This window comes from Oncorhynchus masou, chromosome 12 (assembly GCF_036934945.1).
Source record: "Oncorhynchus masou masou isolate Uvic2021 chromosome 12, UVic_Omas_1.1, whole genome shotgun sequence".
NCBI classification, from domain to species: domain Eukaryota; kingdom Metazoa; phylum Chordata; class Actinopteri; order Salmoniformes; family Salmonidae; genus Oncorhynchus; species Oncorhynchus masou.
This window is the reverse complement of record NC_088223.1, coordinates 17,573,963-17,601,768: the sequence shown is the minus strand read 5'-3', so window position 1 is coordinate 17,601,768 and position 27,806 is coordinate 17,573,963. Positions and strand designations below refer to the sequence as shown.

The 27,806-nt window shown below is 41.7% G+C and overlaps 1 protein-coding gene across 3 annotated transcripts in view; it reads left to right on the top strand.

Moving 5' to 3' along the window:
* Window positions 1–24,154, top strand: part of LOC135549622 (zinc finger protein 385D-like) — a 67,953-nt gene extending 43,799 nt beyond the window's left edge. For 2 of the 3 annotated variants that reach the window (XM_064979753.1, XM_064979752.1), the window contains exons 3-8: window positions 15,079–15,189; window positions 16,033–16,198; window positions 20,992–21,249; window positions 21,634–21,815; window positions 22,050–22,154; window positions 22,479–24,154. In XM_064979753.1, coding sequence (XP_064835825.1) covers window positions 15,079–15,189; window positions 16,033–16,198; window positions 20,992–21,249; window positions 21,634–21,815; window positions 22,050–22,154; window positions 22,479–22,718 — 1,062 coding nt within the window. In that variant the 3' untranslated portion in view covers window positions 22,719–24,154. Of the gene's footprint in view, window positions 1–12,251; window positions 12,463–15,078; window positions 15,190–16,032; window positions 16,199–20,991; window positions 21,250–21,633; window positions 21,816–22,049; window positions 22,155–22,478 lie in introns of all 3 variants that reach the window. The other variant, XM_064979751.1, reaches the window with a different exon arrangement.
* The last annotated feature ends 3,652 nt before the right edge of the window (window positions 24,155–27,806 follow it).

The window sequence follows — 27,806 nt, the reverse complement described above, 5'->3', positions numbered from 1 at the left end:
AGTCGAGATGTAATAACAGTCGAGAGATGTAATAACAGTCGAGAGCTGTAATAACAGTCGCGAGATGTAATAACAGTCGCGAGATGTAATAACAGTCGAGATGTAATACCAGTCGAGAGATGTAATAACAGTCGAGAGATGTAATAACAGTCGAGAGATGTAATAACAGTCGAGAGATTTAATAACAGTCGAGAGATGCAATAACAGTTGAGAGATGTAATAACAGTCGAGAGATGCAATAACAGTCGAGATGCAATAACAGTCGAGAGATGTAATAACAGTCGAGAGATGTAATAACAGTTGAGATGTAATAACAGTCAAGAGATGTAATAACAGTCGAGAGATGTAATAACAGTCGAGAGATGCAATAACATTCGAGAGATGTAATAACAGTCGAGAGATGTAATAACAGTCGAGAGATGCAATAACAGTCGAGATGCAATAACAGTCGAGAGATGTAATAACAGTCGAGAGATGTAATAACAGTCGAGATGTAATAACAGTCGAGAGATGTAATAACAGTTGAGATGTAATAACAGTCCAGATGTAATAACAGTCGAGATGCAATAACAGTCGAGAGATGTAATAACAGTCGAGAGATGCAATAACAGTCGAGAGATGTAATAACAGTCGAGATGTAATAACAGTCCAGATGTAATAACAGTCGAGATGCAATAACAGTCGAAAGATGTAATAACAGTCGAGAGATGTAATAACAGTCGAGATGCAATAACAGTCGAGAGATGCAATAACAGTCGAGAGATGCAATAACAGTCGAGATGTAATAACAGTCAAGAGATGTAATAACAGTCGAGAGATGTAATAACAGTCGAGAGATGTAATAACAGTCGAGAGATGCAATAACAGTCGAGAGATGCAATAACAGTCGAGAGATGCAATAACAGTCGAGATGTAATAACAGTCAAGAGATGTAATAACAGTCGAGAGATGCAATAACAGTCGAGAGATGCAATAACAGTCGAGATGTAATAACAGTCGAGAGATGCAATAACAGTTGAGATGTAATAACAGTCGAGAGATGCAATAACAGTCGAGATGTAATAACAGTCGAGAGATGTAATAACAGTCGAGATGTAATAACAGTCGAGATGTAATAACAGTCGAGAGATGTAATAACAGTCGAGATGCAATAACAGTCGAGAGATGTAATAACAGTCGAGATGCAATAACAGTCGAGAGATGTAATAACAGTCGAGATGTAATAACAGTCAAGAGATGTAATAACAGTCGAGAGATGTAATAACAGTCGAGAGATGTAATAACAGTCGAGAGATGCAATAACAGTCGAGAGATGTAATAACAGTCGAGAGATGTAATAACAGTCGAGAGATGTAATAACAGTCGAGATGTAATAACAGTCGAGAGATGTAATAACAGTCGAGATGTAATAACAGTCGAGAGATGTAATAACAGTTGAGATGTAATAACAGTCGAGAGATGTAATAACAGTCGAGATGTAATAACAGTCGAGAGATGTAATAACAGTCGAGAGATGTAATAACAGTTGAGATGTAATAACAGTCGAGAGATGTAATAACAGTCGAGATGTAATAACAGTCGAGAGATGTAATAACAGTCGAGAGATGTAATAACAGTCGAGAGCTGTAATAACAGTCGAGAGATGCAATAACAGTCGAGAGATGTAATAACAGTCGAGAGATGTAATAACAGTCGAGAGATGTAATAACAGTCGAGAGATGCAATAACAGTCGAGAGATGTAATAACAGTCGAGATGTAATAACAGTCGAGAGCTGTAATAACAGTCGAGATGTAATAACAGTCGAGAGATGTAATAACGGTTGAGATGTAAAACAGTCAAGAACAATCACCATACAGTTGAACAGTTAACCTTCTGAATGTACTCAGATTGAACTGGAGCTATACTCACTTCTCTGTCCGGATTCCCATAGTACACACAGACATAACTCATGCTAATGACTGTAATGACCATGATCATCTCTAACACTTAACTCTGTCTGTCACCTCCCTCAGAAAGGGACAAGGAAGTGTGAGCTCCAGTACAGCAGTATTTACATTATGTATGATGTGTTTCCATCTACTGACACATAGCCCATAACTCTTTCTCCTAAAGAACAATAAATAGACAAAGAGAGATTATATGAGGGATGGAGAGATTGAGAGGTGAGATTTGTACGTGTGAAAAGAGGAAGATATATACAGACAGAGAGAGAAAAGGAGAGAAATTGACAGTGTAGAGGAGAAAGCAATAGTAATGTTTGTCCAGCTTGAGACACAGTAGCCACTATATACATCATGAATCATATATCGTATATCGTGAATCATATATCGGAGAATGACAACAAACACTTAATTGAAGAATACCTACGGTTGACCAATGGAGAAATGACTGACAGTGTAGGCTACCAAAATCCGACTTGCCTCGCTAATTTTCTGGGGGTGTGCACAAACAGCCCAAAAAAACCTGGTTGAAGACCAAAACAAACAAAAATGTCAGAAAATGTTGTCATAATATATGCAAGATACTGTTTTGGATGGGAAGCATGCAGATGCCTTAATAAGAGCTAGAGATTGATACAGTGCAGTGTCATGCCGTTGCCCTCTTTGGGTACAGCAAGCCCCATCCCCCTCTCCCTGCCTCCCCTGCCCCCTTCAACTAGGCTGCTGTGGTCAGAGAGAGGTAGTAAATTCCTGAGGAGAAGACCTGCCTCATGGCCACACAGTATAAGAGACAGAGTGAATTTTCATAGAGAACAAAGGAATTTTTTCCACCTCACAGAACTTGAGGTCCGAACAACATTTATGTTCTGGAGAAGGTATAAAAGATCGGTGAAGAATCCAGCCACGAACTGGTCCGTTTGTTAGCTCATGGGAGACGGTGTGGCCACATTACCATATCGCTGTTTATATAATAGCCTCAGATATGAGGTTTACATCTAATTGTTGTATAAGAGGAATGAGTGAGTATGATACTGTTTACACAATTTTACAATGTGATTTTGGACTGTTTAATGAAGGAAACTCCAATTCCCTTTTGAGTTTAACTAAATCAGGCATCCTGGGACAGCCCCTTTTCTGCAATTCCGAATAAAACCCAACTTTGAGAAATTACCACCACCACCACCATGTTTCTCTCAAACACAAGAGTACAAAGGTTGTAGACCATTGCTGAATCTTTTAACCATACCACGTGGTTAAACTCTTAGACTATTGATACCGACAGAATAAGAACAAGTCTTTGATATTAATTACTAGTCTACAGCTAGGAATTCGGTATCATTGAACGCGAAGAACGACAACCGCCGAAACATCCATCCTATAACAAAACGAATTAACTGAACGATCCATCCTAACCGCAGAGAGAGAGAGAGAGAGAGAGAGAGAGAGGACAAAAACTCTCCAACAGAAACTAACTTTTCAACAGCGATCAAGACGACACACTGAACGTAAATATATATATTGATTGCAATTGTTCCCGAATAAGTGAGCGTTCATGTGTAAAGGATTAGCATTTCAATTGTTATAATTATTAACTCTGTAGTGACTTCTTGGTCAACCACCACTTCCCTTTTGTCTAACAAGCCGCAATGCCGGTTTAGCCCACTAGGGCACATTCTCCTATCATTTCTTGTAACCATATTTAGCTTGTTTGTTTGTTTGTTTATGCATTTCTGTGAATTGCTTAGTTATTAATAAATAAATGATTTAAGACAATTGATGTATGGATTACTCATAGTGAAGACTGGGTTCGTGCAGATAACCAACCATTTACGACGTTTGGAATGAGACTAACGTGAGGTAAAGTAAATAATTCATTAATCAGAAGACTATGGATCAGATATGAAAATATCTGAAAGTTATTTTAGGAAATGATACAAGTAATCTTGTAATCTGAATATTTTCCTTGTTGCCCCGACTTCCTAGTTAATTACAGTTACATAATTAAGCAGTTTGATCGCGTAATACTATTACAGAGAATCTTTGATAAAACTAAGTCTTCAGTGTAATGATAGCAGTAACCACATGTGGAAGACAGTCCATCACACTCAGAGGAGAGTGTCTGAGACAACAGCTCCTTGGGGAGACCTGAAGGTGACTTTGATCAGACAAAGACAGAGGAGGTGAGAAAGAAGGATAGAGAGGGTAAAGAAGTGGAGAGGGTTCATAGTGGAGCAAATAGAGTGTGGATTGGGGTTGGAATGTGGAGTGCCGGCTCAGAGATGGGTCAGAGGGTGATATAAGGGTTGAGGGTGCTGAAGGGTTAAGGCTTCAGTTCTGCTGACACCTAGCTGAACTTGACACGGTGAACCAAATGAATGTGCTCGCATACTCCCTTAAAATACCTTTTCTTGAAAAATAAGTAAAAACATTCCCTACCGTTGACCAATCACAGACGAAGGGGTGTAGTTTTTGGCTCCCGAACTTCAGCTTCCCTCCAGTAAAAATGGAGCTGAAGGGTTGTGTGTGGGGGGGTGCTGAAGGATTAGGAGCAATGATTTATAGATAACTGTGTTGAAGCTACCGTGCCTCCATCTTGGCACTCCCTCACCATTGTATAAAATATTGTGTAAGCTGTAGAAATTTATTTATGTCTACATTCATTTTTGTCATAGTTGTTCTATTACAGATACCTTAATATATACTTTTAAATTAGATTATGTGAGCATGCTAGCAGAAACTCATAGACTTCAAGTTATTGCGCTAACGCTATTTAGCATTAGCTCGCAAAACTGCCTCTATGTCATGCCCTGACCTTAGTTATCTTTGTTTTCTTTATTTTTTTGGTTAGGTCAGGGTGTGACGAGGGTGATTTGTTTAGTTTTTGCATTGTCTAGGGTTTTTTGTATGTCTAGGGGGTGGTTGCCTAGATTGGTTCTCAATCAGAGGCAGCTGTTTATCGTTGTCTCTGATTGGGGACCATATTTAGGTAGCCATATTCCTTGGGTAGTTTGTGGGCTCTTATTCTATGTTTAGTTGCCTGTCTGCACTAGCCATATTAGCTTCACGGTTCGTTTTGTTGTTTTGTATAGTTTGTTCAGTGTTCTTTCTTTATTAAAGAAGTATTTACGCTTACCACGCTGCGCCTTGGTCTCCTCCATATGACGACCGTGACACTCAAACTGGACACAGAGACATACAAATGATATCCACTAGTTCATCTGATTCTGTTGAAGTAAATAAAGGTTCCTAATTGCCAAAATTCCGAAGTATCCCTTTAAGTCACGGTACAATGCTTCCCAGTGACCACAGGTAGAGGGAGACAAAGTTGGTTAATAAACTAAATAAAACAATTTTATTTAACTGTAAGAGGTCAGATTTAGATTAAACGTTATGTGTTGTGAATGTGATCTTGTCAAGTCATGAATTGTATTCCTCTAGAGAGGTGGTGGTGGTCAATTTACCTCCTTGAGAGTTACTGGGTGTGCAGGCTTTTGCTCTAGCCCTATGATAACATTTACATTTACATAACACACCTGATTTAGATGTCAGTAGAAGCAGTAGAATCAGGAGAATCAGGAGAGTCAGTAGAATCAACAGCCTCCTTCATTACTATTCTACCTGTAGGTTTACCATACAATTAAAGTGCTTTTTGGCCAAGTTCAAGAGTTTATTTTTGAACTTGTCGAGGTGAACTCGGAGATGCTTGTCTCACCCCAGTTTTCAAAGCCGTCTCTGAAGCCAATAATGACCGTCACCCTTTAGAGAGGTGTCCAGTAAGGGATGTTGGACCTGCCCACCTTTTAATTGCACTTTGAGGTGTTTAGGGGTATTTACTGTTGAAAGGTACCATGTACCATGTAATCAGTTATGGAGCGATTTTATGGAGAGATTTTCCTCAACCGGGACCTCTTGATCAACCCTAAAACTAACCCCATTTTACCACTTGCTCACTGTTGAAAGGTAGGAGTTGGTCACCCTGCGCCCTGTTATAAGGAACAAAATCATTATTTTTAGTGTCTGGCAGAATCTGGTCAAAAGTAGTGCACAAAAGTGGTCCACTACATAGGGAATAGGGTGCCATTTGGAACATAACGTCTGGCTAATATGCCTGTCTAGTCAAGGGAGCATTGAATATATAATAATATTAAATGCCATTTAGCAGACGCGTTTATACAAGTGACTTAGTCATGTCTGGATACATTTTAAATATAGGTGGTCCCTGGAATCAAACCCACTATCCTGGTGTTGCAAGCGCAATTCTCAACCAACTGAGCTACAGATGACCATTTCTGGTCTTCTTGCTCAACATTGACCTGTTGCTTAACCCTATGCCGACCGCATTATCTACCAAGAGAATTCTCTTCAATCATAATCACAGTCGTGTACATTCCCCCCCAAGCAGACACATCGACTGCCCTGAAAGAACTTCATTTGACTCTATGTAAACTGGAAACCACATATCCTGAGGATGCATTTATTGAAGCTGGGGATTTTAACAAGGCTAAACTGAAAACAAGGCTCCCTAAATTCTATTAGCATATCGATTGCACAACCCAGGCTGGAAAAACCCTGGATCATTGTTATTCTAACTTCCGTGACACATATAAGGCCCTCCCCGCCCTCCTTTCGGAAAAGCTGACCATGACTCCATTTTGTTGCTCCCAGCTTATAGACAGAAACTAAAACCGGAAGCACCCACGCTCAGGGCTGTTCAACGCTGGTCCGACCAATCGTATTCCACGCTTCAAGATTGCTTCGATTACATAGACTGGGATATGTTCCGCATAGCGTCAAACATAACATTGATGAATACGCCGATTCGGTGAGCAAGTCTATTAGCAAGTGCATCGGTGATGTTGTACCCACAGCGTCTATTAAAACATTCACCAACCAGAAACCGTGGATTGACGGCAGCATTCGCGCAAAACTAAAAGCGCGAACCACTGCTTTTAATCATGGCAAGGTGACTGGAAACATGACCGAATACAAACAGTGTAGCTATTCCCTCCGCAAGGCAATCAAACAAGCTAAGCATCAGTATAGAGACAAAGTAGAGTCGCAATTCAATGGCTCAGACACGAGAGGTATGTGGCAGGGTCTACAGTCAATCACGGACTACAAAAGAAAATCCAGCCCCGTTGCGGACCACGATGTCTTGCTCCCAGACAGACTAAACAACTTCTTTGCTCGTTTTGAGGACAATACAGTGCCACTGACACGGCCCGCTACCAAAACCTGCGGGCTCTCCTTCACTGCAGCCAACGCGAGTAAAACATTTAAACGTGTTAACCCTCGCAAGGCTGCAGTCCCAGACGGCATCCCTAGCCGCGTCCTCAGAGCATGTGCAGACCAGCTGGCTGGTGTGTTTACGGACATATTCAATCAATCCTTATCCTGCTGTTTCCACATGCTTCAAGAGGGCCACCATTGTTCCTGTTCCCAAGAAAGCTAAGGTAACTGAGCTAAATGACTACTTCCCCGTAGCACTCTCTTCCGTCATCATGAAGTGCTTTGACAGACTAGTCAAGGATCATATCACCTCCACCCTACCTGACACCCTAGACCCACTCCAATTTGCTTACCGCCCCAATAGGTCCACAGATGACGCAATCTCAATCACCCTGCATACTGCCCTAACCCATCTGGACAAGAGGAATACCTATGTAAGAATGCTGTTCATTGTCGTGGCTGAATCAGAATTATTTAGGTAAGATAGATAAATCCGATGTTTTATCAATGTTCATAAGTATGCTTATGTGAGAAAAGTTACTTGGGCCCCAGAGAGGGGAGAGGTCAGGCTTGTCTTCATATGTGAACGTATCTTTTAAACCATGTGAAGGGATGATTGAGGGGGAACCAATTATCTCTTGGCTCCACAATGTCTGTGTGCGCGTCACTCCCTGTTGTTCATCGACTATAGCTCAGCATTTAACACCATAGTATCCTCCAAACTCGTCATTAAGCTCGAAACCCTGAGTCTCGACCCCGCCCTGTTCAACTGGGTCCTGGACTTCCTGATGGGCCGCCCCCCAGGTGGTGAGGGTAGGTAACAACATCTCCACCCCTCTGATCCTCAACACTGGGGCCCCCGAGGGTGTGTTCTCAGCCCTCTCCTGTACTCCCTGTTCACCCAGGACTGCGTGGCCATGCACGCCTCCAACTCAAATCATCAAGTTTGCAGACGACACTACAGTCGTAGGCCTGAATACTAACAAAGATGAGACGTCCTACAGGGAGGAGGTGATTGCTTTCGAAGTGTGGTGTCAGGAGAATAACCTCACTCTCAAAGTCAACAAAACAAAGGAGATGATCGTGGACTTCAGAGGTGCAGCCCCCTATCCACATAGACAGGACAGGAGTGGAGAGGGTGGAAAGTTTTAAGTTCCTCAGCATACACATCACGGACAAACGGAAATGGTCCACCCACACAGACAGCGTGGTGAAGAAGGCGCAGCAACGCCTCTTCAAACTCAGGAGGCTGAAGAAATTCAGCTTGTCACCAAAAACACTCACAAACTTTTACAGATGCACAATTGAGAGCATCCTGTCGGGCTGTATTACCGCCTGGTATGGCAACTGCTCCGCCCATAACGGTAAGGCTCTCCAGAGGGTAGTGAGGTCTACACAACGCATCACCGGGGGCAAACTACCTGCCCTCCAGGACACCTACACCACCCGATGTCACAGGAAGGCCAAAAATATCATCAAGGACAACAACCACCCGAGCCACTGCCTGTTAACCCCGCTATCATCCAGAAGGCGAGGTCAGTACAGGTGCATTTAAAGCAGGGACCGAGAGACTGAAAAACAGCTTGTATCTCAAGGCCATCAGACTGTTAAACAGCCACCACTAACATTGAGTGACTGCTGCCAACATACTGACTCAACTCCAGCCACTTTATTAATGGAAATATTGATGCAATAAATGTATCACTAGCCACTTTAAACAATGACACTTTATATAATGTTTACATACCCTACAGTACTCATCTCATATGTATATACTGTACTCTATACCATCTACTGCATCTTGCCTATGCTGTTCGGCCATCACTCATTCATATATTTTTATGTACATATTCTTATTCATTCCTTTACACTTGTGTTTATAAGGTAGTTGTTGTGAAATTGGTAGGTTAGATTACTTGTTAGATATAGCTGCATGGTCGGAACTAGAAGCACAAGCATTTCGCTACACTCACATTAACATCTGCTAACCATGTGTATATGACAAATAAAAAATACAATTTGATTTGATATTCTTAAGTCTTCTTTTAACCCTTATCTTAACCCTATCCATACCACATTTTCCCTCTGGTTTGGTTTGGGAAGGTAGGTCTGCATATGTTATAAGTAAAGGAAGGACCATTACTCTAAGCCTGTATAAGTCTGAGATAGGGCTGTTACGGTAACCATATTAACGCCACACCGGTGGTCACGAGTCATGACGGCAGTCAAATTCCCCGTGACCATTTAGTCACAGTAATTAGGCTTCTCCAAGCTCTGATGCTGCTTATGGTCTCTGGCAGTCTCTATGGGGGTGCCACAGGGTTCAATTCTCGGGCCGACTATTTTCTCTGTATATATCAATGATGTTGCTCTTGCTGCGGGCGATTCCCTGATCCACCTCTACGCAGATGACACCATTCTATATACTTCCGGCCCGTCCTTGGACACTGTGCTATCTAACCTTCAAACGAGCTTCAATGCCATACAACACTCCTTCCGTGGCCTCCAACTGCTCTTAAACGCTAGTAAAACCAAATGCATGCTTTTCAACCGATCGCTGCCTGCACCCGCATGCCCGACGAGCATCACCACCCTGGATGGTTCCGACCTTGAATATGTGGACACCTATAAGTACCTAGGTGTCTGGCTAGACTGTAAACTCTCCTTCCAGACTCATATCAAACATCTCCAATCGAAAATCAAATCAAGAGTCGGCTTTCTATTCCGCAACAAAGCCTCCTTCACTCACGCTGCCAAACTTACCCTAGTCAAACTGACTATCCTACCGATCCTCAACTTCGACGATGTCATCTACAAAATTGCCTCCAACACTCTACTCAGCAAACTGGATGCAGTTTATCACAGTGCCATCCGTTTTGTCACTAAAGCACCTTATACCACCCACCACTGCGACTTGTATGCTCAAGTCGGCTGGCCATCGCTACATATTCGTCGCCAGACCCACTGGCTCCAGATCATCTACAAGTCCATGCTAGGTAAAGCTCCGCCTTATCTCAGTTCACTGGTCACGATGGCAACACCCATCCGTAGCACGCGCTCCAGCAGGTGTATCTCACTGATCATCCCTAAAGCCAACACCTCATTTGGCCGCCTTTCGTTCCAGTATTCTGCTGCCTGTGACTGGAACGAATTGCAAAAATCCCTGAAGTTGGAGACTTTTATCTCCCTCACCAACTTCAAACATGTGCTATCTGAGCAGCTAACCGATCGCTGCAGCTGTACATAGTCTATTGGTAAATAGCCCACCCTTTTCACCTACCTCATCCCCACACTGTTTTTATTTATTTACTTTTCTGCTCTTTTGCACACCAGTATCTCTACCTGTACATGACCATTTGATCATTTATCACTCCAGTGCTAATCTGCAAAAATTGTAATTATTCGCCTACCTCCTCATGCCTTTTGCACACAATGTATATAGACTCCCCTTTTTGTACTGTGTTATTGACTTGTTAATTGTTTACTCCATGTGTAACTCTGTGTTGTCTGTTCACACTGCTAAGCTTTATCTTGGCCAGGTCGCAGTTGCAAATGAGAACTTGTTCTCAACTAGCCTACCTGGTTAAATAAAGGTGAAATAAAAAAAAATAAAAAAAAATATGGTCATTAGTAGCCTACCAAACGTGCTAACTGCCTGGTACTCTATTGCTAACTACCTGGCACTCTATTGTCCCTCTTATCGCTCTGCATCAATGCAAATGTAATTGAAAATCTAATCAAACACTTAATGAGAGCCCATGAGCTCATGTTGTGCAACATTTCTATAGGGTATGCAATTGCATGAGAAGATAGAGTTTTGATGGCCTCTATTAAAAAGAGGAGGAACCCATCAGCTTTCTATAGGCTAGGCCTATAATAACTATTTGTACCCTTTCATAATATTTAGCAAATTGCTTGTCTTTACAACAGGAGTATAGCCTACCGTACCTGGCTGGCATGAAAATGAACCATGGAAAATGTGTCCTCCATTCGCTATTTATGTGCATAGATTACATATATTTTTTCCCCTGCCCCTGTTTTGAGAAAGGAGCATGATTCTAAATCAAAACAAATTCCAACATACAGTACCATTCAAGGGTTTCTTTATTTCTTTATAGTAAGCAAAAAAGCCCAATATTTTATATTTGAGATTCAAAGTAGCCACCCTTTGACTTCATGACAGCTTTGCACACTCTTGGCATTCTCTCAACCAGCTTCATGAGGTAGTCGCCTGGAGTGCATTTCAATTAACAGGTTGCCTTGTTAATTTGTGGGATTTCTTTCCTCCTTAATGCGTTTCAGCCAATCAGTTGTGTTGTGACAAGGTAAGGGTGGTATACAGAAGATAGCCCTATTTGGTGAAATACTAAGTCCATATTATGGCAAGAACAGCTCAAATAAGCAAAGAGAAATTACAGTCCATCATTACTTTAAGATATGAAGATCAGTTCATCTGGAAAATGTTAAGAACTTTGAAAGTGCAGTCGCAGAAACCATCAAGTGCTATGATGAAACTGGCTCACATGAGGACCGCCACAGGAAAGGAAGACCCATAGTTACCTCTGCTGCAGAGGACAAGCTCATTAGATTTAACTGCACCTCAGATTGCAGCCCAAATAAATGCTTCACAGAGTACAAGAAACAGACACATCTCAACATCAATATTGTTCAGAGGTGACTGTGTAAATCAGGCCTTCATGGTCAAATTGCTGCAAAGAAACCACTACTAAAGGACATCAATAATAAGAAGAGACTTGCTTGGGCCAAGAAACACGAGCAGTGGACATTAGACCGGTGGAAATCTGTCCTTTGGTCTGATGAGTCCAAATTTTAGATTTTTGGTTCCAACCGCCATGTCTTTGTGAGACACAGAGTAGGTGAACGGATCTCCGCATGTGTGGTTCCCACCGTGAAACATGGAGGAGGAGGTGTGATGGTGTGGGGGTGCTATGCTGGTGACACTGTCTGTGATTTATTTAGAATTCAATTTCTTAACCATCATGGCTACCACAGCATTCTGCAGGGATATGCCATCCCATCTGGTTTGCGCTTACTGGGACTATCATTTGTTTTTCAACAGGACAATGACCCAACACACCTCCAGGCTGTGTAAGGGCTATCTGACCAAGAAGGAGAGTGATGGAGTGCTGCACCAGATGACCTGGCCTCTACAATCACCTGACCTCAACCCAATTGAGATAGTTTGGGATGAGTTGGACCACAGGAAAAGCAGCCAACAAGTGCTCAGCATATGTGGGAAGTCCTTCAAGATTGTTGGAAAAGCATTCCAGGTGAAGCTGGTTGAGAGAATGCCAAAAGTGTACAAAGTTGTCATCAAGGCAAAGGGTGGCTACTTTGAAGGATCTAAAATCTAAAATCTATTTTGATTTGATTAAGACTTTTTTGGTTACTACATGATTTCATATGTGTTATTTCATAGTTTTCATGTCTTCAATATTATTCTACAATGTAGAACATTGTAAAAAATAAAGATAAAACCCTTGAATGAGTAGGTGTGCCCAAACTTTTGACTGGTACTGTATATTATTTAGTATATGTAAAGACAAGATTAAATCAAGATTAGTCTGATGGGTGACAATATTAGCCTTTTACTTGGGAATTATATATTATAATTTGTGAATGATGCCCAGCTTGTGCAGTGTCGTGGAAATTCTAATCAAAAGGAAGAGAGACTGCAGATTCTTCACTTTGTATTATAAGGTTTACAAATCTGGAGCTGGTTAACAATCCACTCAACAACATTGCAGAGTTAAGAGCCAAACAAGCAAGAGTTGGGTCTCAGCCTTTATAGGAAAATACAACCACTGTCTACATGGCAGTTTAGCAGATGTGTGAGGATCATGGTGGGAACATAGCGCACAAACTAGTGATAACGCCAGTTTTGTTACTCCTTTCTGCTGGTAGAATGTTCTCTGCTGCTCAAGCTAGTCTCTGTTCTCTTCATATCTCCACACAGCTGTGCCCTTGAAAGATACGAAAAGAACCGGATGGACCAAAATCTGTGGTCATTCTTAGAGGCTCTTTGTCTTTGGCCGCGTGACCAAGTCACTCAGAAACAAGAGAGGAAAAAACAATGGCTTCTTACATGAGAGAAACAGACAGTGGAAATGTACAGGTTTAAGGCTCATACAGTGCATTTGCATAATAATGTTTCTAATTTTGCCACCATAGCAGTAAGGCAAGAAACAGCATATGCCTTTTTTGTTGTTGACTTTTTCAAATCATAAACACACACCTCATGTAGCCTAGCCCATATGCCTATATGTTTTGAGGTTTGTATCACAACTGAAGGGGGCCAAATAACCTCTTAAAATGAAGCACATTAATCCGCTTTACAACAGGTGTAGCGCCTAACACACGCAGTGGTTGAGTTTAAAGTTTGATAAAGATAGTTTTCACCATAAAATGCACCTTTATAATAAAAGCATTACATGCAGAATTGCATTTGTGATCACTTTTGAGAATTCCTGCTAATTGATTGCATTTTGGAACATTTGAGCTTATAGCCTACTACCGTGTGTGCATTGCTGTGCTTAATGTGAAGAAATTGCCTAATAGTTTATCAACATTTTAAGCTAAACGTTCTGATCTGTTGCATCCGCCTCATTGGTTTTTGTTTTTGATGCTAGTGGTTGTATTCATTTGGGATCTATCGCATCCCAGACTATGTTTGGAATATTTTTTTCTCGCACAGAATAGAACAAGTCAATTTTTATACTATGCAGGATAGTAGATTGACATCGGCTAGTGCTTTTGATATTCGTTAGGCTTACTCATCTTGTTGGCTGATGAATAGTAAATATGGATAATTCTTCAATTCTCGGAATTTCGCAGTTGCATCCCTGATGTGTCTGTCTTCACTTGTAGCCTGTGAGAAGGACCCGATTACATGACGGGCTTAATAAGAATTTAGATATCTGAGAGAGCCATGTGAGTGAGAGGTGCTTCGGAGCACTCAGCCGGGAGAAGGGTATTATAATTATTATATTCAGCCCAAGGGAACAACGACCACACAAAGGGGATGCTGCCGGGAAAATCGAGACATTATCAAGTGCTTGTCAAATTGTGAATGAGAGACTGATAAAGTGTGTGCAGCCTGCACAAAAAATAAAGCAGAGCTCATGCCTTTTCACATCATCATTAGAGTCGCATCATGCAGCCTTGGAATGTATTAAACATCAAAACATACAGCCCAACGTTTGTATCACAACTAAAGTTGCATAAATAACCCTAAATGAAGCATATAGGAGGACCTGCTCCTTTGTTAACCACTCAACACAGAAATGTGACACTCCCTCAAATCATTTGGAGAAAATATTCTTTCTATTTTATTCAGCTCTGTTCAATTGTATTCTTCATACTATAATATAAAATAATGCCACTGAATTCTCTGCAAATCTTGTCTACTAAATTAACTAGTGTATACGGCCATATGGCATAGCCAGACCTGGGCCTAACATAAGGCTAGCTCAGAGTAAGCTATTCTGTTCAACTGAAAAAGACCACATTTTCTTCATATCATGTTTCTTTAGACTGGTCTAAAATAAATAATGGATTTATGTGTATTTATGGTGTAGGCTATATTATATTGATTTATTAGACTTTTAAAATGTAGATATTCCAAAGATTTATGTCAGTGGCTTGTAGGCTATGTGTGGAAGCCACGAGATGCTAAATGTGTTTATGTTAATTAATGGTCAATTACCGTGAGACTGGCAGTTATTTGCTTGACAATCACCAGCTGACAAAATGTCATGACCCCCACAGCCCTAGTGTGAGAGCATTTAAGGTACTCTTTAACATTGACATCTTGCTCAACCTTCACTTCTGCCTCAGCCCTAGCCATACCACAGTAATTCAACACCTTTTCACTCTTGTTGTTGCAGATGGACCGTGATCACAAATCCCGTTTTGGTCCAAGATTTGGACTAACCACGCCCTTTATGAGGAAACCCAGCTCATCGTGTGTCGTTTGCCGACTGAGGTTCAACTCAGAGGTAGGCAGAGTTTCACCTCTTACAGGGCAGTACCAGGGATGCTGCAGAGTTTCACCTCTTACAGGGCAGTACCAGGGATGCTGCAGAGTTTCACCTCTTACAGGGCAGTACCAGGGATGCTGCAGAGTTTCACCTCTTACAGGGCAGTACCAGGGATGCTGCAGAGTTTCACCACATACAAGGCAGTTGCAGGGATGCTGCAGAGTTTCACCACATACAAGGCAGTAGCAGGGATGCTGCAGAGTTTCACCACATACAGGGCAGTACCAGGGATGCTGCAGAGATTCACCACATACAAGGCAGTACCAGGGATGCTGCAGAGTTTCACCACATATAGGGTAGTACCAGGGATGCTGCAGAGTTTCACCACATACAGTTCAGTACCAGGGATGCTGCAGAGTTTCACCACATACAGGGCAGTACCAGGGATGCTGCAGAGTTTCACCACATACAGGGCAGTACCAGGGATGCTTGCAGAGTTTGAACTTAACAAGTAGATATATACTAAGTGTTGTGTGGTGTTGACCAATAAACATATACTAAATGTTGTGTGGTGTTGACCAGTAGATATATACTAAGTGTTGTGTGGTGTTGACCAGTAGATATACTTTGCGGATGGCACAGATTTGATATTGGATGAGATGTATGGGATGAAAATCTCAGAGTTTATAAGTTGCTCTGGATAAGAGCATCTGATAACTGATGAAACACTAATAATGTTCGATCTCTGGCTTGACCCTGTGGCTATATGACTTGATGACTTGAGTTCTCACTCCTGCATGGTCATTGGAGTTGTTGTCGCTTGTGTGACTCAGTGGTTCTGGTTCTATTCTCTCTGTGTAGAGCCAGGCCTCATCCCATTACAATGGTACCAAACACTTCAAGAGGCTCAAAGCCCTCGACCCACTGGACTGCAAGACCAGAGCCTCCGACACAGTAACCAAGGAAACCACGACCAAGAGCGTATCACCCTGCCTTGTGCCGTCCAGCTCAGAACCCAGTTCAACAGGTTAGTGTGTGTGTGGTGTGTGTGTGTCAAGCCACTTTAAAGATGCCACTTTGTTTACATACCCTACATTACTCATGTCATATGTATATACTGTACTCGATACCATCTACTGTATCTTGCCTATGCCGTTTATGTACCATCACTCATTCATATATCTTTATGTAATATTCTTTATCCCTTTACACTTGTGTCTATAAGGTAGTAGTTGTGGAATTGTTGGGTTAGATTACTCGTTGGTTATTACTGCATTGTCGGAACTAGAAGCACAAGCATTTCGCTACACTCGCATTAACATCTGCTAACCGTGTGTATGTGACAAATAAGATTTGATTTGATTTGATTTGAATGACTGTACCGTGGTCGGCCTTGAACTTCAGTAGCTTCAATGAGAGGGGGCAGTCTTTCCCCTTGTATGCACTGCGTGCATACGTGTGTGTGTGTGTGTGTGTGCATGCGTTCATGAGTGCATGTGCACGTGTTTGTGTGCACCTGTCTATCCTCACTGTCAAAAAGTGCAGATGGACTAAAAGGCTGAAAGGCATTAAACACTCCTTCCTCTACATTACCCTGAATACATATTAAATACAGTGCATTCTTGAAAGTATTTAGACCCATTTACCTTTTCCACATTTTATTACATTACAGCCTTATTCTAAAGTGAATTAAATATTTTTTTTGCCTCATCAATCTACAAACAATACACTATAATGACAAAGCAAAATCAGGTTTTTAGAAATTTTTGCAAATGTATTTAAAAAATATCACATTGACATAAGTTTTCAGACCCTATATACATGTATACATACATACAGTTGAGTCGGAAGCTTACATACACCTTAGCCAAACACATTTAAACTCAGTTTTTCACAATTCCTGACATTTAATCCTAGTAGAAATTCCCTGTTTTTGGTCAGTTAGGATCACCACTGTATTTTAAGAATGTGAAATGTCAGAATAATAGTAGAGAGAATGATTTATTTCAGCTTTTATTTCTTTCATCACATTCCCAGTGGGTCAGAAGTTTACATACACTCAATTAGTATTTGGTAGCATTGCCTTTATATTGTTTAACTTTGGTCAAACGTTTCGGGTAGCCTTCCACAAGCTTCCTACAATAAGTTGGGTGAATTGTGGCCCATTCCTCCTGACAGAGCTGGTGTAACTGAGTCAGGTTTGTAGGCCTCCTTGCTCACACACACTTTTTCAGTTCGGCCCAAAAATGTTCTATAGGATTGAGGTCAGGGCTTGTGATGGACACTCCAATACCTTGACTTTGTTGTCCTTAAGACATTTTGCCACAACTTTGGAAGTATGCTTGGGGTCATTGTCCATTTGGAAGACCCATTTGCGACCAAGCTTTAACTTCCTGACTGATGTCTTGAGATGTTGCTTCAATATATTCACATAATTTTCCTACCTCATGATGCCATCTATTTTGTGAAGTGCACCAGTCCACAACATGATGCTGCCATCCCGGTGTTTCACGGTTGGGATGGTGTTCTTCGGCTTGCAAGCCTCCCCCTTTTTCCTCCAAACATAACAATGGTCATTATGGCCTAACAGTTCCATTTTTGTTTCATCAGACCAGAGGACATTTCTCCAAAAAGCACGATCTTTGTCCCCATGTGCAGATGCAAACCCTAGTCTGGAATTTTTATGGCAGTTTTGGAGCAGTGGCTTTCTCCTTGCTGAGCGGCCTTTCAGATTATGTAGATATATGACTCGTTTCACTGTGGATATAGATTCATTTATAACAGTTTCCTCCAGCATCTTCACAAGGTCCTTTGCTGTTGTTCATTTTCACTTTTCGCACAAAGGACGTTAATCTCTAGGAGACAGAACGTGTCTCCTTCCTGAGCGGTATGACGGCTGCGTGGTCCCATGGTGTTTATGCTTGCATACTATTGTTTGTACAGATGAACGTGGTACCTTCAGGCGTTTGGAAATTACTCCCAAGGATGAACCAGACTTGTGGAGGTCTACATTTTTTTTCTGAGGTCTTGGCTGATTTCTTTTGATGTTCCCATGATGTCAAGCAAAGAGGCACTGAGTTTGAAGGTAAGCCTTGAAATACATCCACAGGTCCACCTCCAATTGACTCAAATGATGTCAATTAACCTATCAGAAGCTTCTAAAGCCATGACATAATTTTCTGGAATTTCCAAGCTATTTAAAGGCACAGTCAACTTAGTGTATGTAAACTTCTGACCCACTGGAATTGTGATACAGTGAATTATAAGTGAAATAATCTGTCTGTAAACAATTGTTGGAAAAATTACTACACAAAGTATATGTCCTAACAGACATGCCAAAACTATAGTTTGTTAACAAGTCATTTATAGAGTGGTTGAAAAATGAGTTTTAATAACTCCAACCTAAGTGTATGTAAACTTCCGACTTCAACTGTATATTCTCAGTCTTTAGAGGTTCAAACGCAGCACTTTGCTTGTGTGTTTGTAATGTATGCAGATCTGTGAGTATGTATGCATCCACAGCTGTAGGAGTTTGCGTTGCTTGTTAATCTCTGCAGATCTGGGAGTGTGTATGTGTCTTTATATCACAAGAGGTTGGTGGCACCTTAATTGGGGTAATGGCTGGAGCGGAATCAGTGGAATGGTATCAAATACATCAAATACATGTTTCCATGGTTTCCAGGTGTTTGATACATTCCCTTATCATATTGGTGTGCATGAGTGTTTTAGAGAGAGGGAGGCATATTGTTTGATAAATATGTGACATAGTGAGAGACCATTTTGATTTCATGCGATAGCGATAGAGTGAGTTTTTCTGTGTGTGGAAGAAACAGGGGGAGCTTTGTGATGATGACTTCGTCAAACAGCCTTATTGCCATTTTAGAGAGACAGTCAATGAAAACAGACAAACAAACCCTCACAGGCCTAATCACCATTACCAAGGCAAGGTTCCCAAATTCCCTATTTCCAGTCTGTCTCACTGCAGATAATGGAGTATAATCATCTCAATCCAAGCCTCTAATTTTCCTACTCTGAGAAATGGAATCAGATTCCCAGAGGGGTAAATCCAGATTAATTAAGACCATGGAAGAACTACTCTGAGAAATGGAATCAGATTCCCAGAGGGGTAAATCCAGATGAATTAAGACCATGGAAGAACTACTCTGCGAAATGGAATCAGATTCCCAGAGGGGTAAATCCAGATGAATTAAGACCATGGAAGAAGAGGTCAAAAAGGGACTTTTTGGACCTGAATGCCTAAACAGGTGCTCAAAGTTGACCCATTTTGTATTCCCGCTCATACAATGAGACATCTATGTCTTCATCACTAGAAAAGATAAACAGTTGAGTTTAATATAATTTAAAAGCATATTAACAGAGTTGTCCATCTATTTTAAAACGTCTTGAAAGAAAACATTTTTTAATGAAAACAAAATATTTTTTAACCTTTAATCTCAGATTCTTCTCTTATTCGCATATGTTGTAGCCTAGAACCGATGTGAGGTTTTTGTGCTGTGCCAGCCATTGGTTGAAACACAACATGGTCTTGAATGCAGGGTGTTATTTCAATCATAGAAATAGAATTCATAGAATGGAGCTATCCCTTTGGACTATTGCAATTCAGCTGGTACACCATTGAAATTTAATTTAAATTTTAACTTTAACTTTAGAAGCCTTTCAAAACTCAAATACCCGACATGTTTGCATTTCCTACTAGGCAGGAAGATTCTCAAAAACAAAAGAGTGATCAAATTAAGATACTACATCTGTAGGTCTCCTATGGAGGATTGACAGTATAATTTAAAACAACAGATCTTCCCATTCAACTCAACATTCTCTGATGTGTGGATGTCCAACCATCTTTGTGGTACTATTTGAAAGTCAAAATGTCTATTTCATTCCCATTTTAGTACATTTAACAGTCAAAACATGACATCCACCCTGTCTCAACAGATGCTGTCTCAACAGATGCTGTCTCAACAGATGCTGTCTCAACAGATGCTGTCTCAACAGATGGCTGGCACAACACAAACACCTCAGATGATGTAAAATAGGGTCTAAGCTACAACATATGCGAATATGAAAACATTTGGACACATTTTAGATAATTGATGCTTAAGGCAAAAAAAAATGCCATAATTGCTATAAATAAATAAATCAATAAAACATTCAATAAATTATAGAATTGTTTGACAACCCTGTTTTTGTAAACTTTTAAAAGACATCAATCTCAACCGTTTATCTTTTCCAGTGATCAAAAAAGGTCAACTTTCAGGACTTCTATCTCTTGAATGTTTTGAATGTTCCAAAAAGTAACTTTCTGAGCAAGTAAACAATGGGCCAATACTGTATGTAATTTGTTCAAATCAAAAGGGGTGCTGTCTAAAAGTGATTGAATTCAAGTGGATTTACCCATATGAAGTCTTGGATTATTACCAAGATTACAGTTAATGAATCTCATACACACTGGTGTGCTTTTATCTGTCTCCGTGAGTTATGGTAAGAGTTGAGAAACTTGAGATGCTTGCGAAAATGGGCCCTGGTCAAAAGTAGTACACTAGATAGTGAATAGGGGGTCGTTTGGGACGCAGACCCTGCAGTGGTAATCAGCATTAGAGACTCTGTTAGAGGTTGATGTAGGAGAGAAGAAAGCATCAGAGTTAACTTATCTCCCCTCTCTCTCACCACCACTGTCACACACACAAACACTCTCCCCACTAATTCACCATTCACCACACTCAAATTCGTTTTCATTTTACGATGACAGAAAATGGAGGGATAAACCCTTATCACGATGCTCTTTTCTAATCTTCTGTGTAGATGTCACAGCCGGAGCCGTGTTGTCACCACCCTCTGCCTCTAGGGTGGCTCCATCGACCTGCAGCCCATCTGTGTCCATGGAAATGCCCTCTGACCCCTCTCTGTCACTCTGTCCACTGGTGGAGAAGGAGAAGGAGATGGAGGGAGAGGTGGAGGAGGTTGTGGAGTCGGAGGTAAAGAAGGCTAAGAGACTACTATACTGTTCTCTCTGCAAGGTGGCGGTCAACTCTGCATCCCAGCTACAGGCTCACAACAGTGGTGAGAATGAAGCTTTACTGACCTGTTTGTGCACAGGTGTGTGTCATCATCATGTTGCAACAAGTCCGTCTTCTTAATCATTGCTCTCATCGGGTCAATACCACACCAATCGATCACTCACTCCCTATTCCCAAGGGCTAGGCCATTATTGTCATCTTGATCTGACAGGTAAAGTGATGAAGTTTGATTATACCCTTATGAAGACAGCTTGGCTGTTGAAACGTTGGATATTAAATATTTGTATCTGAATTTTTTTTTTTAAATAACGCATATTACATTTTTGCTTCTGAGCTCCTAGAGTGTGATGTCCCACTTTGCTAATACTGTACTTAGTTGGCATCTCTGCTTCTAACCTTTGACCCATCTGACCTTTCACCCTGTCAGGCACGAAACACAAGACAATGCTGGAGGCCAGGAGCGGCGACGGAGCCATAAAGTCATTCCCCAGGTCAGGGGTCAAAGCCAAGCTGGCCACTCCCACTGAGGTGTCGACTGGGCTACAGAACAAAACTTTCCACTGTGAGATCTGTGATGTGCACGTCAACTCCGAGACACAACTCAAACAGGTTATTTGTATACTGTATTTAAACTGAAATCCGCCCTTTAATGACTATTTATACATCTGCGTTCCAGAGATGAGAGGAAAAAGATGGATTTTAATTAGGTTTAGTGTTTCCGTTAATTTCCTGTGACCTGATGAATCTATGAGCTAGACTGACCCATGTGGCTAAGACATCTCCTTCTCCCTCATTCCTGTCACCCCCACTCCTCTCTCCACCCGCCCCTCTCTCTCTCTTCAGCACATCAGCAGTAGAAGGCATAAAGACCGTGCAGCAGGGAAGCCAGCCAAGCCCAAGTTTAGCCCCTATGGTCTGCCGCCTCAACGCAACCAGAATCTGCAGACAGTGAGTACCACATTATTGTCTTTTGGCAGTACTTTACTGGAGGTTTTGTTGTGGACTGTTTGTGGTTTACATCTGGTATGATTGGATTGGAGTTGTTTTGCAAAGTGTTGTAGATTGTGGAACAGGTGTGATAGCGGTATGGTTGTGATCACGTTGTGATTTAATTATAGACTGGTTGTGATCATGTTGGGATTTAAATGTAGACAGGTTGTGATCATGTTGTGATTTAATTGTAGACTGGTTGTGATCATGTTGTGATTTAAATGTAGACTGGTTGTGATTTAATTGTAGAAGTGTTTTGATCACACTGTGTGTGGTTTCCAGGTTGGGATCACTCTGAGGAAGGAGGACTTGGCAAAGCCTCTCGTCTCGCGCCTCTTACAGAGCCATCTCTCCCTCGCTGCTGCTGCTGCCATGGCAACCCTGTCCCCGTTCCATTTGCGCCCTGCCCCTACATCTGGCTCCGCCCTCTTTCAGACTCAGCCCCTACACCAGCCCCTATTACATCCTGCCCCAGGACCTCTCCGTACGGCACATACATCAGTTCTGTTCTCACCGTACTGACACAGACCTGAACCAGATTTGGCCTACTCCTGACTCAGACCCATGTCAGATGGACCAGAACTCAACTCTGTGGGATCAGTGCAGACAAACTGCAGTCTGTAAAGTTGGAAACAGAGTTGGGATCAGATTCAGAGTATTTATCTCTACTGACCATCTTGGACCAGGGTGTCTATGTTGGTTTTTGTGCGATGCTTGAGTGTGTGGGTGTGTGTGTGTTCATGTGTTCGTTCGTGTGTTTGTCATGAAATATGAGTATTGTTTTTCAATAAAGAATTTGTTGCTTACCTTGATACTAATCCCTCTTTGGGTCCCATTCAAGAATTTCTCAAAAACTGAAGTGAATTAAGAGATGCAGATCCTTCATTTTGGCTTCAAACGATGGGCCTCAATTATTTATTACTTACAGGTAATCCCCTTGGCTTTACTTCTTCAGATAAATCACAACAGGAATGTGCTCCTTGACCGTGACTTTATTGTCTGGGAGATGCTGCTGTGCACAGGAGGACCCAGGCCCCATGAATCTCTGTAGAGATCCATTTAATCAGACATATGTTGGTATATCTAATGTTTTGGTGGGAGGTAGTCTAAGAAGGGGTTAAACCCTATCAAATACAACTATTTGATAAAGACATCCTTAACAAGATTTTTTACAATATACATATCATATGTTCTCTGTGGAGATGGGAGAACCTTCCAGAAGGACAACCATCTCTGCAGCACTCCATCAATCAGGCCTTTTATGGTGGAGTGGCCAGACGGAAGCCACTCCTCAGTAAAAGGCACATGACAGCCCCTTGAAGTTTACCAAAAGGCACCTAAAGGACTCTGATCATGTGAAAGAAGATTATCTGGTCTGATGAAACCAAGATTGAACTCTTTGGCCGGAATGCCAAGCGTCACGTCTGGAAGACACCTGGCACCATCCCTACGGTGAAGCATGGTGGTGGCAGCATCATGCTGTGGGGATGTTTTTCAGCAGCAGGGACTGGGAGACTAGTCAAAGTAAAAAAAGATCCTTGATGAAAACCTGCTCTTGAGCGCTCAGGACCTCAGACTGGGGTGAAGGTTCACCTTCCAACAGGACAACAAACTGAACCACACAGCCAAAACAATGCAGAAGTAGTTTCGGGCCCAGTCTCTGAATGTCCTTGAGTTGCCCAGACTTGAACCAAATCGAAAATATCTGTAGAGACCTGAAAGCTGTGCAGTGACGCTTCCTATCCAACCTGACAGAGCATGAGAGGATCTGAAGAGAAGAATGGGAGAAACTCCCCATTGGTGTGCCAAGTTTGTAGTGTCATACTAAAGAAGAATTGAGGCTGTAATTGCTGTTAAAGGTGCTTCAACAAAGTACTGAATAAAGGGTCTGAATACTTCTGTAAATGTGATATTTCCAGTTTGTTTTTTATACATTTGCAAATAAAAATTAAAAAATCTATTTTTGCTTTGTCATTATGGGGTAATTTGTGTTGATTAATGATTTTTGTTTTGTTGAATATGGCTGTAATATAACAAAATGTGGAAAAGGTCAAGGTTTTTTGAATCATTTCCGAATGTACTTCATCTAAGGAACTGTTTCAGAGGAAGACGTGTGTATAATCAGCTGAATCTCAGTCGACCTTCAGTGACAAAGAATGCCAGCATACATCTGAGAGAAAAGTAGAAGTGCTTTTTGGGGATTCTAGTGGTACATGTAACGTGCTTTTAGCCTAATGGCCACGATGAAGGAAGGCTCTTATATAAACAACGTCCCACTCATTAGATCAGATCTCCTGCTGCTCTTACGGATGTGCTTGAAGGATCTAAGAAGCACTGCCCATTCTCTTCAACTCAGTGGTTTGTTTCCAGTGGTTTGAGCTGAGATTAACAAGATGGATTGTGTGTGTGTATGTAACATTTTAGATATGCTTCAATTTACCACTTCAATCATTTCAGAGGTCATGACCTTTATGTTACCTTTGAACCTACTGCATTGCTCATGGAGTGGTCATCAGTCTCTCAAGAAATAAACCCGATTCCTGCTATATTAGAAACTTTCACCGAAGTCCGCCACTAATGCTAACATCTACTCACAGTTGCTCCAGTACTAATAACTAAATTGGCCTGGCAAGAAAATCACCCCTCGCTCGATCACAGCAGCATCCTCATCCTCCCTCTCAACATGGCTGCCATATTGCTTACATTCATTCTCTGGAGCCGTGATTGAGAACATCTGTGTGTGGGATACTCAGGGTAATATTTAATATTCCAGCGCTTGTCAGACAACAGACCCCCTTTTAGCCCTCTGGCCAAGCCGGGCTGCTCTGCTCTTCACCTCATTCTGTCTCTCACTTCCTCTCCCTTTCTTTCTCTCCTTCTCCCTCTCCTCCTCCATCTCAATCTCTCTTGCAGTCTCACTCACACACACGCACGCACACAATAAAAAATAATAATTGATTCAACTTTTAAAGAGCTACTCAACACATGAAGAATCTGAAAGTGCTTTAAAGCAACAAAAAAATACAAGAACTTTAGAGAAAAACGATTTAATTCATGAGATGGAAGGTCATAAGAGGGTCGGGAAAGTTCATGGCTTGAATGTTCATTGGAGGAAGGTGGTCAAAGGGGGCAAGCAAACAAAGATGGTTTCTGAAGCAAGTCTGGGGGGGCCGGCAGGCAGCACGGTGTCATCTAGGTGTCTCACCATCCCTGCTGTCTGTGTGGCTTCTCCATGGTAGGATTTGGATTGAGTTTAAACTCACCTACTCCAGTTCATGGACTCTGTATAAGTGTAGCTAGTTAGCTACTCCTTCAGTACTGACAAAATGAATCACCCACTTGAGAGAAGCCGTGGCAGTCAAGTGGTGCCAGAAAGCACACCACATTTCAATAATACTCAAAAGTAGCCTTCCAACTTAGTCTTCCCTTAGATCCTCATCACTGCACAAGTCTACTGTGCCGTCTTGCTTTCCGCTTCTCTCCATCTTCAACCTCCGGACACTGGCTGGCATTCGAATCAAAACAATTGCCAGCTAGCCAGCTAACAATAGCTAGCTAGCCAAACAAACAAACGGCCGAAGTCTGTAACTGTAATAATAAAAAGAATGGACACAAGTTTATGTCTGCAAAGTTCTGGCGCTTTCTTTATTCTGAAGAATGTTTTTTTTCTCTTGTTCAATTGTCTACTTTCTTGATTGTACTTTTAAAACCTTCACATCAAACAAGTGCACACTTTCAATTACACAACATAAATGCACTTGACCTAAAGCAGAATTCTAAAATATTCCACAAATAACCCTGTCTTACTGTATGATTTCAAATGAAAACCAAAATGTATATCACATTCATACAACAGAAACACTTATATATGAAGACAAAAATAACTGAATGTATTTCTACATGCTGCTACCGATGTAGAAAACTGACAACAATACATTCAGCTGTAAAATAGTGGCACCTCCGTAAAATCATCTCTCTCTCATGCACTCGCACTGTCTGCACTAAAAGTCCACGGTCCAGACTGAGCGTGCACGGCCAGTTTACCAGCTCATGAGCACAATTTTACATAAAACCAATAACATGTAAAACAAACTCAGAAATTCCGAACAAATGTAATCTTTATAAAATCTCCTAGACAAAATTCAGTACACGTGAGCTACTCAGTAAACAGTCTCTGTGACTTGTAAATAGTTTTTACCTCAGCTAGCATCAAGCTAACATATACTCTCACTCATTGTAAATCATGTTCTTCTCTCACTCAGTTTGACACAAAACCATTCCTAATGTGATAATACCTTGACAAAGTTGTTTTACAGCATGTTATTACATATTCATTCTATATTAGAATGTTTGGAAGTTCTGTTACATACATGTAATAGTAGAAAAAATGGACACAAGTTTACGTCTGCAAAGTTCTGCCGCTTTCTTTATTCTGAAGAATGATGCATGCGCTTGGCCAGAACTTGCTGTTTCGCCTACTACCACAGTGCAACAGCGCCATCTATTGGCTTGATGGAATACTAATGCTAAAGCATGCAGAATATGCCATTTAGATTAATTAAGACAAATATATAAACAAATTGGTTAAAAAAATATCAAATGGGTGTTTGTTTTTAGTGAGTTTGTTTTCAACCAAGTACACTCTCCCCTCCTCTTTTTGATGACTCCGGACATCTATTTGTTTGCTGTCTATAGTCAAGTCAATTTCTATTCCGTGTCGAGCATGTCCAGACAAGTGGTGTTCCTTCGTGCCAGTAACCTCCTTGTAACACTAGATAAGTCATTATGTTTCCAGGCACCATGTAAAAATTGAGCACAACTGCGTTTGCTCCTTGCCTCCATAACTGGTATGACAGTTGTGTTACGTGGAGTGGAACAGGGGAACCCAAAAGCAGACTCAGACGCAAAGACTGGGATAAAGTAACCAAGGTATTTATTGATACACAGGGGGAAGATGGAGTGCAGACCAGGGGAAGCTCGGGCGGGTTGCAGGAAACCAGGTGCGGAGGCTGAGGCTGGAGTGAGAGGGGTTGGAACAGAGGTAAGCAGGTCCGGAGGGGGAATCCAGGGAAGTGGTAGAGTGGGGTTACCAGGACAGAGTAGCAGGATGACGTGACGTAGGACTGGAGAGAGGAAGCAGAGTCAGAGCGGGCAGAATGACCAGAGATTACGATCTGGCAGCGTGGAAGTGGCAGGGCTGGGTATTTGTAGAGGTCTTGATTATGGAACAGGTTGCAGCTGGTGGGGATCTGCTCTGACTCCAGCACACCTGTCTCCGCCCACACAATCACACACACACACAGAGAGGGGAGGAGGGAGAGAGCACTAGGGGAGTGGCGGCAGTTCAAGGAGACACAGAATGAGCAGTAGAGGGCGTGGCAGGAGCAGATGTAACAAGTTGTCCCAGACTCTCATAGCTAAGCATTTCTCTGGGCCTTCCAGTGCGCTTGGACCTTCTCATAGGTAAGTCTTCCTTTCCATTGACCTCTTGCCACTGTACTAGCACATCATCTTGGAGTTCCTCCTGCACTTCATCCTCCACTCCGTGCTGTTCAGGTCCTTCAGACTGCTGCTGGATCTGTTCTATTTTCTGTGCCACTGTAGGTCTGA